We start from the raw sequence: 18,185 nt of genomic DNA on the forward strand, positions 1-18,185 counted from the left end.
CTTCGGCCCCGGGGCCAGCAGCCTGCCAGCAGCAAAAGGGTTTGAGAGAAAGTGGAAAGACTTAATATAAGAAATTTCTTTTAGTCTTCTCTCATAGTCATTGTTAGAGAAGTTAAAATGTAAAACAAACATTTCAGGAATATCCTTATTTGCATCGTTGACATAATTAATCCTTAGCTGGAGTACCGATTGCAGACTACAGTGGCCAGTATCAGCTAGATGATTGTGCTGACTATAGCCTGAATATCTGCTTCCTAAAAAAAAAATAAAAAACAATAGCACTCACTACCTCTATGTTTTGGGGTTTTTTTGCCACTGTGCTCCTGGGCAGCCAAAAAAGAATGGGGAGGCGAGGGGGTGTTTGGCTCTTTATCAGTACTTTTAATTCATCTATCCTTGCAGTATTTGAAGAAAACTCTTCTATACTTGCCTGGAATTTCTGCAGAACTCTCTATTGCACTGTCATTACAATCAACAAGATGTCAAGGATTGATGCTAAGAAAAGATGACATGGTCCGAACTTCAATATGCCATTGGATAAAGCTATCACCTGATGGTGAATGAATATGACAGGAATATAAAGGATTGGTGACGGAAACAGCTCCCAGTCAAGCTGGAAAAGGAAGCACATTCAGATACCCTCTGTGTGAGAAGCTGGAGCTGTAAGCACATCTAAGAATTCATTTGCTATTTATCAGTTGTTCATGGATTTCCACGTCATCAAATCAGTAGAGCACTGTTCAGAAATTCTGCCTCACGTGGGACTAGCCCCAACACCACATCAGGTCACTGCAACTTTATCTAGCCAAGTGTTGAAAATATTGATGAAGTCAACTATCTCGTACCCAGCCCAGTGCTGCACTGACTCCTAGTGAAAAAGGTTTTCTTAATGTCCAGTCCAAACCTCCCAAATCACAGCTTGCATCAGGGCAATTATTATTATAAGTGGATTAGGACTTGTGCAAACACCAGAAGGGCACGATTGTTGAGTGACACATACTGAGATTATAGTTAGCACAGTCAGTGGAAGCCCATGCGTAAACACTGACTTTGTGTGAGGGTTGTCCACACCACAGCACTGCATTATTTTAGTTAAGGACTTTCCTACACTACTAAAGGCTAGGTAGGTGTAGCTTTTTCTTTCCCCCAAGGAGATGTACAGAATGTGATAAGAGGAGTGTAGCAAAAATATCTCCTTCAGCAACGCAGGGAGAGACAAATCCTTCCCTGTATGAGGCACAACTACACTGAGCAGGCCTGGAGGGAGTTTTTCCATGTTCCTGGCCGATGTAACTATGCTCCAAACACAACGGGATGGGATCAGGAAAGCCAAGGCACGATTGAAGCTGAATTTGGCAAGAATAATAATAAGGGCTTTTCCAGGTACGTTGGCCAGAAAAGGAAGATTAAAGAAAATGTAACCACCCCGCTCCAATAAATTTTACAGGAGAACTGGTGACAGATAACATGGAGAAGGCTGAGGTACTCAAAAATTTTTTTTGCCTCAGTTCTCTCTTCCCACATCTCTCAAGCCCCTGAAACTCAAGACAGGGACTGGGCAGGGGGGAGGAATGAAGTCCCTCCCATCATAGGAGAAGATCAGGTTTGAGACCACCTGAGGAACCTGAACATACGCAAGTCCATGGGACCCAGTGAGATGCATCCCAGGGTCCTGAGGGAATTGGCTGATGTAGTTGGCAAACCACTCTCCATGATATTTAAAGAGTCATGGCAGTCAGGTGAAGTCCCCAGTGACTGGAGAAAAGGGAATCATCACTCCCATTTTTAAAAGGGTAAAAAGGGCTCTGGGAACTACCAACCAGTCAGCCTCACCTCCACGCTCAGTAAGATCATGGAGCAGATCCTCCTGGAAGACACAGAGGTGATTAGAGACAGCCAACACGGCTTCACCAAGGGCAAGTTGTGCCTGACTAATCAAGTGGCCTGCTATGATGGAGTAACTGCATCAGTGGACAAGGGAAAAGCTACGGATGTCATCTACCTGGACTTCTGTAAGGCCTTTCACACAACATTCTTGCCACTAAATTGGAGAGATATGGGTTCAACAGATGGACTGTTAGATGGATGAGAAACCGGCTGGCTGGTCGCTTCCAAAGAATTATAGTCAATGGCTCAATGTCCGAGTGGAAACCAGTAACAAGTGGTGTCCCTCAAGGGTCTGTACTGGGACCAATACTATTTAATATCTTCATCAGTGACACAGGCAGTGGGATCGAGTGCACCCTCAGCAAGTTTGCAGATGACACCAAGCTGAGTGGAGTAGCTGACACGTGTTTTGGGTTTGTGTGGTGGAGTTTGTAGCGGGGAAGGGGCCACAGGGCCAGCTCCTGTGAGAAGCTGCTTGAAGCTCCGCTCCAGGCCGGACCCGCCTCTGGCCCTGGCCGAGCCCGTCAGTGAGAGTGGTAACACCTGTGGGAGAACGGATTTAAGAAGGGAACCTGCAGTGAGTTGGGGGAGTGGAGTGTGGGAGGAACACCTTTGCAGATGCTGAGGTCAATGAAGGAGGAGGCTGATGCCCCTGCAGCCCGTGGTGAGGCAGCAGGCTGTCCCCCCAGCCCATGCAGGGGAGCAGATGCCCTGCAAGATGGCCGGGACTCCATGGGAAAGTCTGCGCTGGAGCAGTCTGTGACTGAAGGACTGCAGCCCATGGAAGGGACCCACTCTGGAGCAGTTTGTGGAGGACCATCTCCTGTGGAGGGACCCCACGCTGGAGCAGGAGAAGAGCTTGAGGAGTCCTCCCCCTGAGGAGGAAGGAGCGGCAGAGACAAGGTGTGAGGAACTGACCCCAATCCCCGTTCCCCGTCCCCCTGCACCACTGGAGGGAGGAGGTGGAGAGAACTGGGAGTGGAGCTGAGCCCAGGAAGAGGGAGGGGTGGTGATGATGAAGGTGTTCTCAGGTTTGGTTTTACTTCCTAATATCCTTGTTTTGATTTGATTGGTAGCAAATTAAATTGATTTTGTTTCTTCCCCAAGTTGAGCCTGCCTTTTGCCTGTGACCATATGTGGGGAGTGATCCCTCCCTGTCCTTGTCTCGACCCATGAGCCTGCCGTTATATTTTCTCCTCATCCCACCGTGTCCGGGGGGGACACAACAGTGGGCGAGTGGCTGCCCGGTGCTTTGTTACTGGCTGGGCTGAAACCAGGACAATACGCTTGAGGGAAGGGATGCCACCCAGAGGGACTTGGAAGGGCTTGAGGAGTGGGCCCAGTGCGAACTCTATGAAGTTTAACAAAGCCAAGGGCAAGGTCCTGGACCTGGGTCGGGGCAATCAGCAGGATCGGTACAGGCTGGGGGATGAATGGATTGAGAGCAGCCCTGTGGAGAAGGACTTGAGGATACTGGTGGGTGACAAACTGGACACGAGCTGGCGATGTGCACTCACAGCCCAGAAAGCCAGTTGTATCCTGGGCGGCATAAAAAGCAGCGTGGCCAGCAGGTCAAGGGAGGTGGTTCTGCCCCTCTGCTCCATGCTGGTGAGAGCCCACCTGGAGTACTGCGTCCAGCTCTGGGGTCCCCAGTACAAGAAAGACATGGACCTGCTGGAGCGGGTCCAGAGGAGGGCCACAAAAATGATCAGAGGGCTGGGTGAAAAGCTGAGAGAGTTGGGGTTGTACAGCCTGGAGAAGAGAAGGCTCTGGCGAGATCTTATTGGGGCCTTTCAATAAATAAAAAGAGTTTATAAGAAAGATGGAGACAGTTTTTGTTTTGTTTGTTTTGTTTTTACCATGGTCTGTAGTGACAGGACAAGGGGCAACTGTTTTAAACTGAGGGAGGGTAGGTTTAGATTGGACATAAGGAAGAAGGTTTTTTTTTACGATGAGGGTGGTGAGGCACTGGAACAGGTTGCCCAGAGAAGTTGTGGATGTGCCATCTCTGGAAATGTTCAGGGCCAGGTTGGATGGGGCTTTGAGTGACCTTTGATCTAGTGAAAGATGTTCCTGCCGATGGCAGGAGGGTTGGACTGGATGATCTTTAAAGTTCCCGTCCAACTCAAAACATTCTATGATTCTGTGATTCTATGTTCAGAACTCACCTGGACAAGGCCTTGAGGAATCTCACCTAACTTTGGAGTCAGCCCTGTTGTCAGCAGGAGATTGGATTAGAGACCTCCAGCAGTCCCTTCCTACCTTTTCTTTTTCTGTAAATCTCTGATTCTGACCTTAGGCCTCAATTTGCTGTTTTACGCTTTTTTTTGGTGGTTTTTTTCGTGAAAGGAATTTTTCAGGATTTTTTTCATTGCTTTTGACACAGCAGAAGTAGAAGAACATCCTGCAACAACTGCAAGAAAAGGAGAACTCGCATAGTATCTGCTGATGTGTAGGATTTCAGCATGCAAGATCCTCTTCCAAAAAAGCCCAGGATAGCTCCTGTAAGCAGGTGATCAGCAGTAATGAACCAAAGGGTGAAAATGTATCACAGAACAAGGACATAAAGTAAAAGCAACGAACAATAAAGTTGCATGAGCTAGTTCTTCTCTGGAGAAACACCATTTCCAGAGTTTCTTTTTGGTCAACTCACTTCCCAAGTTTAGTGTGTAAGTATGGTTAAGGGTTGTACGGTGGGCTTCAGCCCCAGTAGCTCCTCCTGCTTGGCTGCTGGAACCCAGCCGAGGTCCCTTTGTCAAAGGCTGGTGGACATGGCTGCTTCTTCCCAGATGGCAGGTTCAGCCAGTAGTGAGGTTGGGTGTGTAACCCAGGGACGCACAGACACACACACGCATGCACACATGTCCACGCAAAGGACACTGACATGGCCAACTGCACAGGCTGCCACAGACGAGGCGCTGCCTTCAACGGCCCCACATATAAAGCTACCAGGACTCACATAAAACAAGTACAGACAGACAAGTCCTCGATCTAAATGCAGGGCTAATTACAATGCTGCAAAGTTATGACATCAGGAACATCCTACATATTTTCTACAGTGGTGACTGAGTTAGTTACCAGTTCTATTGTTGTCATTCTCAGTTTGTATTTATGTTTTATTGGAGAGAAAAACCCTTGTGTTTACAGTTTTAAGTAATGTATGCTTTTGAGGCCATTCCTGGATGGAGGTGAATCTCAAAAAAATTTCAGCCTAACAGAGGAGATTGTTTCTGGGTAGAGATGTGAATGCCTGCCTAATGCTGCTAACGCATCAAACGTCACAGACTCAGCTGACTACAAGGATAGATTTCTTCTGTCTTATCTGAATTGTCAGACTTTGGGTTTTTCTTCCTCAGTGTAGTGGAAAAGATGTTGGTCCATTTATCTGCCTGGATGTCAGCACACTATTCTGACTATTCACCTTTCTCTGCAACAGATTTTTCGAAATTCACATTTTTACCAGGTTTTCTCCTTTAAACAAATACCCCATGAGACAAGTAGCAGTGCTCAGGCTTGGTCTGCTCCCATCTTGTTTTGACTAGGGCCTGATGTTGTGAGACACTTACAAATCTCTATTACTAGTGACTTCACTGTTCATTTTCAGGGTGGCTTTGTGCCCTTTTTACTTTCCATAGCACGTGTAGCTAATTGACAAGTGCAGCTATAATTTGCATCTTGTGTCCTACTTGCCATGCAGCATTTCCATTGCTCTGCAGTCCTCAACTTCTGACACAAGATGGGTAGTGTTAAGTCTAATATTAACAATGCCTCCTGAAATGAAAAATTCATGGGAAGACTGTTCACTGGGAGACCAATGGTGCTTCTGGGAATAGTCATCAACTTCCAAAATTGGACAGGGAAAGTAGTGATTTGAGAAAGTATGGATATTGTTGCTTCATCTTGGGTAAAAGTTAAAGCCTTGGTTTGGAGAATCTTGAAAAAAAAATAATTTTTTTAATTGTTAGATGCAATTATATGCATTACTTAATTCCAATGCATTTGATCTTCTGATTTTAGTGTCCAGCAGAAGTGTTGAGAGCCATACATCAAGACTCCTATCTCTGTGACCTAACTTATGTGACATTAACACTATTCTAAGTTTCAGGCAACAAAAGGCTGCTCTATCCATCAAAGCCCAGAACAAATAAAATCAGTTATTAATAACATGCAAACTTTCATCTCTGGTACTTCCAGCTGATGTTTAACAGATTTTGTGATTTTGTACCCTTCAAAGCCATGGGTGGCCCATCCTCTTCATAACTAAGGTTGTACTGAAGTGCATGAGGCTGGTGAGTATGGCTGTATCTGTTACAGTGTAAATTAGGATCATCTTTCCCAGTTGACTACTCACCTCTTGAGACTGTAAGAGCTGTTGTAGGATGATCCTCATTTGTCCAGATCATCAGCAGGGAGGAAACAGTGTACATTAGTGCACTTCTGATGACAGAAAGCAAAATGGATTCCCAACTTTCCTTTAATTTATCTCATTAACAAAGTTTTGTATGTGCAGCCCCTTTGAACTGACTGCTCTGTTATTCTGAAAACCTAACCACTGTGAACTGAAAGTAGTGAATGAAAGAGATATGATGATCAATGAGCTTATGGGGGGGGGGAAGCAAACACAAAAGAAAAATTATAAACAAAGTTTTGCTATCAGTGTCTCCCAAGAGTACAAGATATTTTTCATGCATAGACTCAGTTGCAGTAGGTCCTCCATCCATCGGTATGGGAACCAAAATGGAAGTGGGGTTATACTGGAGGCTGAACTCAGTTTTACTACACAGCTATCTACAGTCAGCTCTGCTCAAGTCATTAGAATGCAACAGCCAACAGGTTCTGCCTGCCAAGCTCTTGCCCTATGCCACAGAATAGAGTAGATTTCATGCTTTTCATTTCAGTACCAGTTCAAATGCTGTTGCTTAGCACAAAGACTGTTGGCTAATGAATACAGCATTTAAAGGAAGGCATTGCATTTACATGGTGCTTTCTGCAAAAAAGGCCTAGACTTCACTGCCCCTCTGCTCCTTCAACTCTTTCACCTTGTGACTTCATGCAAAAAAAGAATAAAGGAGGTTACTCCCTCCTTATGCTGTTCTAACAGGCTGTTTTCCGACATGGTCTTGATGTACTGATCTTGGTTTTCCTCCTTCCTGCCCTGTCCTCCTCTTGCCCCCACCTTCCAGTCCCAAATAGCAGAAGTTTCTGACAGCTCTGTTAAATCAACGATAATGGTCAATGGCTGTAAATCACAGCTTGGGAGGTTCCGGTTGGACATTAGGAAAAACTTTCACAAGCAGTTTATTTCTAAATACGAGTCTTTGCACCAAATAGTTCTATGAAAATATGGCTTGGAACACATTAGGGGCACCAGAGATGTCAGACTTTTGGTTGCCCATCCTAGGCCTAGTTCTGTTGTATTGACCAGCAAGCATGGTCCCTTGCTAAATATAAGTGTGCCCACAGGTCCCTTACCCTGGACAGGGTTCAGAATTCTGACAGCTGAAGGATCTTTGTCAGCACTATAATGCAAGGTGCCACGCAAGGTTCCAGAGAGCCTGACCAAGCAGAAGTCCTCTGTTACTGCCACATCTTCACTGAGACTCCCAGAAGGTGGTAAGGGCCTAATCTTTTTGTCCTGTGTTTACAGTGAAGGTTTGATGTCACCTCACCTGCCAATTATTTGTGCTCTGGAAAACCATGTTGGTCTAATAGTTACTTGCCTTGCTACCCGTGGGTAAAATGAGCCTTGGGTTCCTAAGTGACATAGATGCCAAAACGTTAACTTGGCTGGCCAAACTTGAGATGGGAGGAGGAATAAATGAGCCATAGCCTGGGTACATTGGGGACGGAGTGTGTGCAGCATCAGCTTGGGATGGTGTCTGCTGTGGAAAACTTCATAAGAGAGTGAGCTTTTCTGCCATTCCTCCCAGGAGCTGCAGTTGCATCAGCTCAAATTAAGTAAAACCAAATGATGTCCCCAGGTGGAGTGTCTCAGCCACTGCCACCCTAAGGGAGAGCTCAGGTGGGACAATGCCTCATTTATCATTGCACAGGGAACAAAAGGAGGCAATAAATAGATGATTTTCAGATGTCAACACTGGTGGTCTCAGCAAGGCCCCAGGGTGCTGTGATCCCAGTCCCAAGAGGGGCTGAGCACTGCTGAGCTCCTTCAAGGACTATGAGAGATGCAGCTACTCTGTTCCTTTCCAGCTGAGCCCCTCTGGCTGCAGGTTATAAGCTGGCAGTTGAAACCCAAACTTTTAATTAGTTCCACAGAGACATCCACAAAGTTGTCCAAATGAATCCGAAAGTAACTTCCAATAACATTAGGAGTTGCACTCTCCAGATATCTCCTCTGGTCAGGAGCTCATTTTGAACAACTGGGAAAGGCTTCCAAGGCAGAGGTGAAGGGAATTGCAGCCCCCATTAACATCGCCTGGTGTCATGCATGTACTCCTTTCACATGATTGGGGTGGACTTTCTCACTTGGTCTCATGGTGGTCCAGCTCCACCTTCCTCTTCCCCATCCCAATATTTCTAAGGTCCTTGTTATTCCACTGGCATTTTTTCACTCTTGTATGTTTTTAGTTACCAATACGTGACTATGTCATGCTTCTTCTCTTGCCCTACAGCAGTATGAGGCCATGTCATTTTGTGTCATCGAGTCCTGCCATTTTAGGCTCATGGGATTATCTTGCTGAGAACTTGAATGATGTTGTAGATAAGTTGGAGTGGTCACAGTGTGACACCTAATGTGATGCGCTGTCACAATGGTGAGAGAAAGAGCTTATAAGGACAGCTAACAGGCACCTCAAGTTTTTCAGAATTAGTGAAGGGGGATGACCCTAAGGCCTGTGAAGGGCTGAGGATATCTGTACTGATTACTTCACAGAAACAACCAGCTGCCCAGGAAAGCTGAAAACCCAGAATAATCACGAAGCAAGTTCTCAATCAGCCAAGGAAACTTAGAACTGTCTTCAGAATGTCGGCCTTCCTTGCTACCTTCACCTTCTTTCTTGTCTTAACTACAGGAGTTCAAGTTAATCTTTTCCAGGGCCTGTAGCTTAATTTTCAGTTTGTTTGTCTTTTTCATTTTCACTTGCTGTCTTCAGTTTAAATCTTTTCATCCTCTTTCATGACTTCCCTTTTTAGATTTGTCCTTTCTCTCTCTAATTCTAAACCAGTTTTCTTACAGTAACTTCACTTTTTTTTTCTGAATAGGAAAGCATGCATGTCTATGATAGTATTAACTGATACATGCAACCATTTTCTTAGCAGAGATGCGAGACAATGCCTTTGGCTGGGTTAGAGTATGACTAAGTACAATGAGGTGAAAGAAATGCGGCACCTTTAACAAACCTTGAGGAGGAGTCAGCTGCCAAGCTGCTTACCCTTTTTTTTACAAAACTTTGTTTTGGTTGGTTTATGGTTCAGCATCTTTCCCAGAGTGAATTCCCAGCTGGTGTTTATCAAGCCAAACAACAGAAACTCAACGAGAGCAGGGTGATGCTTTTTCTCGCCAAGGCAAATTGATGCCTGTCATCCTGCTGTTACCACCTCAGCCAGTTTCAGTTCCCGGTTCCCAGAAAGCTCTGAACATTACAGGAATAAGGAAACTCTGCTTCTCCTAAAGGCTATGCACATCTGTTTCAGTGTCTTGCCTTTGTGGGAGGCAGCATTTCTTGACTCATGTTGACTACAGAATGGGGAACCAGTACCTGTTAAAAAGTCTCTGTCAAGATGCTGCAATTTCCAGCCTCTGGCCCAGCTACATCCTAATCAGCTTTACTGGAGTTACAGATGCACTTTCTCAAGTTATATTAATGTTTATTTTCACATTGCCACTGTTACATTTTCATTAGAGTGACTCTTATTTTTTATCAATCACCAAAACCAATTCAAGCAATCCACCTTAAAACTGCCTTGATTTCTCTAATCAGATAAGACCCTGTAACACTTCTGAATAACAAAGTAGCTTCTGCTTGTGAATGTACCTGGCAGAACATGAGTGAAGCTGCTAAAGCCAAAATCTTTGCTTTCTACAACAGTATGATACCCCCGAAGGATCAATATCGCCGTGCTTTTGCATGCAAAGACGACCTGAAATCTTTCTTATCCTCTTTATTATCTTTTACCACTGGCTAGTTACTTCATATTGCTCGAGCATTATTTTCGGCCTGCAGAAGAGTTTTGCGTCTCTCCATCACGTCAGAGCCGCAGGGCTGTCTGGGCTGAGTGCGCCGTTTCCCTGGCTGTGGCTGGGACTGGCCGTCCCTCTCCTCCAGGCTTCCTGGTACGCGTCTCAGCTGTTTCTATTTTTGTCCAGATTGCGCTCAACTTCCCAGTGATGCTTCCCGGGCATCTTTATTGTTTCTCTGGCCACCTTTGGAGCAGGCTGGCAATTCACGGGTGTGGATAGGCAAGCCCGGTGCTGGTCCTTTTTCTGAAGACCAAGGGGAACATCCTCTGAAGTATGTTGCAATTGCTGATAGAAACTGATATGATGTGATTCATTAACTGTAGCTGGATTCCAAGAAGCTCTTTATACAAATTTGGCCTAAGGCAAGCCAGTCCCAAAGCCTTGCAGGCGTGTACCGAAAAAAAATCACACAGTTAAGAGTGCGGGGGAGGCGAGCAGGGCTGAACTCTGCAGCAAGGAAAAGGTACATCTCTCTAATGCGCTGCAGACTCAAGACATGCAAACACTAATGCTAACGTGCAGCTTTTATTAATCTATTATGAATTTGGCTGTAAGCTGATGCAATGAAAATGCTGGGAACGTGAAAGGTGTGGGCTAGAGGAGGAAGTATGGAGTCGCTTTGACATGCATATTCTCATCCTCTCCTGCTCGTTGTTTGTCTTGTTGCTGTGTGTTCTGGCACTGGGATGCATACCTCGCTCCAGCTAACGCTCCCCTATTTGGTGAGCCATGTTTTGGAGGTAATGTGTAGGCGTGTGTTGAAACGTTGCGGGGAGGGGTAAGTTGCATGTTAATAAATGACAGCTTATCTACACACACACAAACTGAAATAATAATTTGCCTGACTTATTCCAGTGTAAGGCTGGGCACTATGTTAAAAAAAAATTAGTGCTTATTACTGCTGACTGTGTGGTATTGGTTACTGGGTACGTGCTGACTCACCTAGGTTCACCTCCAGTCCAGCAGCAGAAAAGGATCATCTGAAGATGAGAAAGTTGAAACCGACTTGTCAAAATAGTTCCTTGTAATTACTTTTGCGTTGTTACTGAGGTAGCAGATTTTCTCCTGTGGTGTGGGTTAGAGAAGAGGATAAACATAAATTAAAGTAAGAAATGGCAACTAAGCCCCTCAATTTTATTTTATAACACAAAGAGAAACTATACATAAGTTAATCAGGTGGTCTGAAATTCTCACAGAATTTGCTAGAGGGAGCAATCTTACTCTGCAAAGCATTTGACTAAAATAGGCTCTTCACTGTAAAAATTTACTTCCACTTATAATCTGCCCAATTTGCTAGGTGGAATTATAAAATAACCAGCTCCTCGATTTTACTCCTGTTACAGCTGCAGAAACAACATGCCACAGAGAGAGGCTTCAGGGTTGTTTTATTCATTAGTATACAACAATATCTAGACATTCTGGACAGATTCAGAATTAGTTTTGTAAATGCTTTAAGGACATTCTGTGGCCTGAACTGTTTGCAGCATCTTAAACACAAAAAGTGTATGGAAAAAAGTTGAAATAAAAAAAAAGTTTCAAAAGGTGAAAGTTAAGGAAGTGAACTGAGAGACTAAAGAGGATAGACTCCACTGTCATAACTTTAATTCCAAGAAGTTACATGACAGGTTTAAAAAAGAGTAAAAACACTTAAAAACAACTTCGCATTTAAGTTCTGCCTAATTTCAAAATTGTGACACTACAGAATCCCAGTTAGTGGCCGTGGAGAAACCAAAACTCCACAAGTATTTCAGTTTGTGACAGTGAAGCTCCCTACGTACACACAGGTCTGCTCCTGTCCATACTGGACATCTGACCAAGGCTGAACAGAATCATAGACTCAAAGAAAGATTTAGATGGGAGGGGACCTATGGAGGTCTCTAGTCCAACACCCTGCTCCCAGCACAGCTAGCTCCTATGTCAGGATGCTCATGGCCTTGTCCAGGCAACATGTGGACATCTCCAAGGAGGAAGACCTCCCAGCCTCTCAGGACACATGTTCCAGTGCTGACCCACCCTTGTGAGAAGCAGCGGTTTTTTCTTTATGGCCAATCAGAATTTTTTTGATGCAAATGTTGTGACTGTTTCACTGTGTCCCCCTGAGAGGACTCTCTTGTCTCTATAGCTCCCCAATAGCTAGCTAAAGTCATCAGCTAGATCCCCCTTTGGCCTCCTCTTTGCCAGGCTGAACAAACCCAGCTCCCTCAGCCTCTCCTTGGACATCACGTGCTCCTCCTGAGCTTGTTGCCATCTCTTGTATGGGGGACTGCAGCACGGGACACAGTGTTCCACATGTGGCTTCGTGTGTGACAGATAAAGGGGAATAATCACTTCCCTTCACCTGCTGGCCATGTTCTTGCTATTGCAGCCCAGTATGTGGTTGGTCTTTGTTGCCTCCTCCTGGCTCAAGTTCATCTCGCTGTCCACTTGAAGCCCAGGTTCTTTTCTGCAGAGCTGCTCCCAACTCAACTAGTCCCCAGACTGTACTGATGCGTGGGCTAGTTTTGTCCCAGAATGACTATGCCATATAGGTAAAATATTATAGAAGAATATTTTGAAAGGTAGACTTCCTCTAAACCATGTCCTGGGAAAAATCTTAAGGTACCGTATTTACGTGTTTCTGCCAAGCTGGGTTAACAGAAAACAGTTCCATTTTAGCAGTCAAAAATCTTGACTTTGCCTCTCTTTGCTACTTACATAAGCCTACAGATCTCTAATTATTTCAGTGTAAGTGGCCAGGAATGAATGCAACAATGGTAAAAAAAGTAAATTGGGCCCAAATAATCTCAGTCCTATCCACTGCAGAACAGTGATTTCATCTGAGTCAGTAAGAAATAATGGATTATCTGAACTGGTGAAAACTCCACACAGTTCTACAGATGGGTTTAAAGATTTTATATCTGTTTTGCTTTGCCTTTAAGTGTGAGTTTGGTTTAAACTTATTTAAAGACCCACAGATTTATTTTTATTTAAGAAGAGCAGCAATGCATTCTGTTAATTAAATCGTTGCCATTTCAGGTACAAACCAGCCCAATGAATAATCAGCTCCTTTCAACTGCTTCAGTGAAAGGAGCAAGAGCCCTCTAGGAGGGTGTTACAACACTGCCTTCCTCTGAAGGTGCAATTACATCCTGTTGCTGGATTTACAGAAAAAACTGCAACCCCCTTTTCTTGGGAGGAACAGAACTGCCTGTCATCCATGCAGGGAGGGCACAGGTGGCGGGGGAGAGGAAAGACCTCTGTGTCCTATTGTATATAAGGAACTGAGTCCTGCAGAAGAGAAGAGAGGATGATTATGAACTGCTGGAAGAGAACATTGGCTCCAGGGACACTCACAGCCAGACGGGACTCCAGACTGGGCAAGACACAGAATCTCAGCCCAGACTGAACCACGCACATCATCAAGAGGAAGAAGTCTCTATTTCTTTATCTTCTAACCCAGAGACGGTATGTTGTCACTGTAGTGATCAGCTCCAAATGAAAGGAAGGGAAACCTCTGTTTCTTCCCCACTCTTTAGCTTTGTTGTGTTTAGTAGAATCCTCTTAAAGTCTCAGTACTTGGAGTGAGGGGAGCCCCAGCTGGTCCCGAGTGATTGAGTCTGCAGTGTTGAGAGCATGTATCAGCCCATTACTCCTGCTTTCTGTGAAGACCTACTACTTGCATACAGCGTCAAGAAAGCTTTATAGCCAGACTGTTTAGCTGTTGGGGAGGTCCTGCAGCAGCAAAAGGTGGATGTAGGAGTTAGCCGTGGCTTTATAAACACTGGGAACTGTGTCTAGCAGTAGTCCTTGTTGAGTTACCTGCTTCTGCAGGATCACTGCTCCCTCTACATTCTCTGAAGAGCTCCTTCTTGGTCTTCACCGACTGTCCATTTTTTTGTCTTGGAGCTTAAGGTAAAGTTTCTTCCTAACTTAGTAATTTTGCTGAGCTACGCTCTGAAGCACAGAGATTTAATTCCTAGTTTTGCACCTGAGGTAATATAATTGTGGATGTTTTCATTATTCACCTGAGTCCCCAGATATTTTGAATCCTGCTGAGATACTGGATCACAAGGAAACCTTGGGGCAGCAAGTTCCAGCAATTGCAGTGGCAAAAACAAAGGCAAAGGCATGTAGGCTTATCAGATTCACCTCCTCAACTTTATTGATTATTTCTTTCTGGAGCTTTTTTGAGATGTTTTCTTTCCAGGAAAATCCCTGTGTCCACTAATAATTTTTTCCATCAACTTCCCATTACTTCTATTTGCTCTGGATGGCCTTGGAATATTTCATGTAATTTTCCAGTTTCTCTCATACTTAAATATTGCTGGGTTTTTTATGTGAGCAGAAGTCTTCAAGGAATCTCTGCTTTTATTCCTGGTTTACAGTAAAGTGTAGAAAGCGTTGGAATTACTCCTTGTAGTAAATATTGCATTACATGATGAACACATGAAAAATGAGCACTGTTCACCTGTGACAAGTATATTTAATTTATTATTATACAGCTGTCTACATCCTTATCTTTTCTAGATCTTTACAACTTAAACAGCTTTGCATCACTCCACATTCCTAGGAACTTTCCGTTCTTCTTGTGACAAGCAAGATCTCATTCTTTCTAAGTCCAAGATACTAGCTTTGTATTATCTTTAAAAAATTGTTGTACACAGTACGTTGCCATGGACATCTTTGGTTTTGAGTTTGGAAGGTTGTTTACTTTGCCGTAGGGCTGAGACAGATATAAGGATGTAAGCAGCCAAAATGTCAGCTCTCATTTTGGAATCCTCATGTCTAGTAACTGAGCCCTTCCATTTGAAACCCTGTTTCCATATGAGCAATTCCCATTAATCGGAGTCAGATTGTTAAGCAGAAGCTCCAGCTTACTCTCTGGTTGTCGTTGTACATCTCTGGCACAGATGTAGAGAACTGCAGTATTGGTGTGAACAGAGAACAAGTGGGTCTGCCTGGGAGTGGAAGCAGCAGAAGGAGCAGTAGCAGCATGCCTGCAAGACCTAGGTGTTGATGGTCATCAAGATCCCGACACATCCATCTGCAGCTTCTTAGGACACTCAGATCAGGAGGGAGAGTCCAATGCTGACTCTCAAAAGCAAGACAGAATGGAGAGACTAATCAGTGTCAACTCTTACAGGGCATCTAATGCATGTTCAAAACCTGCACATGGTCACAAATCTAAGAACAAATCAGAGTAAGTGATGAAGAACCAACAGCTGACGTTCCTTTTCATCAATGTCATGGCAAAGAATCCTAGGCAAATCGTTTGGGCACAAGAACCTCGGTGGTTGTGAGAATATGGGTCTGAGAGTGTGTCAAATGTGACTGAGTGAAATCAGTTTTGCATTTAAATGAAATCACCTTCCTCCCCTCACACTGAGCTTTTACTACACTCGTTCTACAGTACCGCACCATTATTTCCTAGATGCAATTGATTGCCAGGCATCAGGGCAAATTCAACGGTCTCCCTTCTGTTTCTCTCCCTGTAGATGCCATGTGAAGGCTGCACGGAGAGGGACAACAGGAGCACTGATGCAACCCTGGAGTTCCTCCTGCTTGGCTTCTCCGAGCTGCTCTGTCTGCGGGTCCTCCTCTTCCTTATCTTTCTCATTGTCCATTTGGTCACGCTGGCAGGGAACGTGATGATCTTCGTGGCAGTGGTTATGGAGCCTTCCCGTCCTCCCATGCTCTTCTTCCTCTGTCAGCTCTCTGTCATTGAGCTCTGCTATATCTTAGTCGTTGTTCCTAAGGCACTGCTCAGCCTGATAGTGGTGGAGGGCAGCACCATTTCTTTCATCGGCTGTGCTGCACAGATGCACCTTTTTGTGGCACTCGGTGGGGCCGAATGCTTCCTCCTGGTAGCCATGTCGTACGACCGCTACGTGGCCATCTGCCAACCGCTTCACTACGCGGCCGTGATGAGCGAGGGGCTCTGCCTCAGGCTGGCTGCGGCGTGCTGCCTGGGGGGCTTCGCCGTTTCCCTGGGGTTGACGGTGGCTGTTTTCCGCTTACCTTTCTGTCAGTCGCGTCGCATCAATCACTTCTTCTGTGATGTCCCTGCTGTGCTGCACCTGGCCTGTACCCAGAGTTACACCCCTGAGCTGCCCTTACTGGCTGCCTGTGTGCTCCTCCTGCTGCTGCCCTTCCTCCTAATCCTGACCTCCTATGTCTGCATTGCTGCTGCTTTGTTACCCATCACCTCCTCCGTGGGAAGGGGCAAGGCCCTTTCCACCTGCCTTTCACACTTGGCCATCACCTTGCTACACTACGGATGCGCCACCTTCATGTACGTTCGTCCTAAGTCCAGTTACTCACCAGCTCGAGACAAGATGGTGTCTCTGGTCTACACCAGCGTCACTCCATTACTCTATCCCCTCATTTACAGCCTGAGGAACAAGGAAATCAGAGGGGTCCTCATGAAAATGTTGAGGAGGAGGACAATAGCTCAGGTGAACTGGGGTACTATCAGCTGTGATGTGTGTGGTAAGTATTAGTAGAACAAACATGTGCTTGTGGGAAAACAGCCTCATAACCATGTTTGGACCAGATTCTCCATAGACTACACTACTGCAAATATCCAGGCAGAAATCAACATGCATCAATACCTTTATGAGACATCACTGCTAAAAAAAACACCACCAACAACAAAAGGTCTCTAACATAACGCTTTACCTAAAGGGAAATGCTTTAGTGACTTGTGAGGAAGAAGAACTCTGATCAATTTGCAGTGTTGCTTCTGTGATCACATACATACTCAAGCTTACATTCACGGTCATCTCAGCACAATTGAAAGATCAACACAAAATTATTTAAAAGCTGCTGTATTGGTTTTATTATTTTTCTATCAAGATGAAAGTAGAAACTGGAAACTGGGAAGTCAATAAAAAATTTCAGACTGGTATGTTTATCAGCACAAAAAATCTAAAGAGGGTCACTGGAAGGTTAGAAGAAGAAAGCCCATGCCTAGAAAGAAATCGAAATTAAGCTGTGGTCTTCTCCAGATTTAGCAGAAGGCTGCACTCCAGCATCCCATCACAAGTGGAAAGATCATTAGTGTAAACTCATCTTACTTTGAATTATTCTAGATAATGAAAATGAAAGTGCCGTCGATTTGACAAGAGTATGACTTTCCTACGCCTGTTTTGCAGGAAGCAATCTTTCCTTTTATAGTGAGATGCTTTAGGTTTGGATTGTTCCTATGGCAACATAAAGGTTAAGATACTGGTCTTATCGCATGACTTTTGTCAGGAAAACCTGTATCATATACATAAGGATGCCTGAGGAGTATTGAAATCTATCATCATAAGATTAATAATACCACTGCTACAGTTATTGTAATTTCTTTAGCAAAACCAGTGAGTTACAGCACATGCTGGACTGCAGCAGACATAAGAATTTGAAAGGTGCAAAGCAGTGTTATTTTGTGTGTTTCCTACATGTAGGCGGAAGAGGATGATTCAGAAACATTAGGGAAGATCAGTTTTGGACAGAAAGGGGGGAAAAGAAGAAGCTTCATTATTTTATTTAATATTTCCCTCCCCATGGCTCTTTAAAGCCCCAAACAGACCCTATTATTCAGAACGCCCCTTCTTACATATCAAATTGTTGAGAAAAAAATTAAAAGACTTGTTTCTGTTTCTCTCTCTAATCCAAAGGAATTTCAGTACCTCAGCTGCCCTCAGCTCTCTTCCTTGGCAGATTGAGAGAGCAGAGTGATATTTGCTTTCTCTGGGCTACAATCATTAAAAATTACAGTAAGTGGATTTGACTAATGAAAAAAATTGTCACTGTAACTAAGGAAGTTAACTTGGAGCCATCTGACAAAAGAGAAATATGGAATTTAAAACTCACATTAGAAGCTGTCTTCAAGTTGACAGTCTAGCCAGCTTAAAACATTAACACAGAATATTGGCTCTCACGTCAATGAATACCTAATTACTGCTGTGAGCAAAGGTTGAGCTGCATTATTTAAAATGATCAAAGTTGTAGTGAACATTTTAATCACCTGCCAGGTCTTCCAAAAATGAGAAGGGGAGGGTCTCAATAAAAGCACATTACTTACTAATAGAGAAGTACTTTAGAAGTACATTAGAGAAGTACTTTGAATCAAATA

General features: G+C 44.4%; 1 protein-coding gene across 1 annotated transcript; it reads left to right on the forward strand.

Moving 5' to 3' along the window:
* Window positions 1-1,852: 1,852 nt before the first annotated feature.
* LOC104831871 (putative olfactory receptor 10AC1) lies at window positions 1,853-16,566 on the forward strand. Its single transcript, XM_010567694.1, has 3 exons — window positions 1,853-2,012; window positions 14,977-15,014; window positions 15,562-16,566. Exons 1-3 carry the CDS (start codon window positions 1,853-1,855, stop codon window positions 16,564-16,566), a joined length of 1,203 nt encoding a protein of 400 aa, XP_010565996.1.
* The last annotated feature ends 1,619 nt before the right edge of the window (window positions 16,567-18,185 follow it).

This window comes from Haliaeetus leucocephalus, unplaced genomic scaffold (assembly GCF_000737465.1).
Source record: "Haliaeetus leucocephalus isolate CR32 unplaced genomic scaffold, Haliaeetus_leucocephalus-4.0 Scaffold228, whole genome shotgun sequence".
NCBI classification, from domain to species: domain Eukaryota; kingdom Metazoa; phylum Chordata; class Aves; order Accipitriformes; family Accipitridae; genus Haliaeetus; species Haliaeetus leucocephalus.

Coding starts and splice junctions, on each gene's coding strand:
- LOC104831871 (XM_010567694.1), top strand. CDS start 1,853: ATGGAGCAGATCCTCCTGGAAGACACAGAGGTGATTAGAGACAGCCAA. Junction 2,013..14,976: donor TGTCATCTACCTGGACTTCT/GTAAGGCCTTTC, acceptor TCTCTGGCACAG/ATGTAGAGAACTGCAGTATT. Junction 15,015..15,561: donor TTGGTGTGAACAGAGAACAA/GTGGGTCTGCCT, acceptor CTCTCCCTGTAG/ATGCCATGTGAAGGCTGCAC.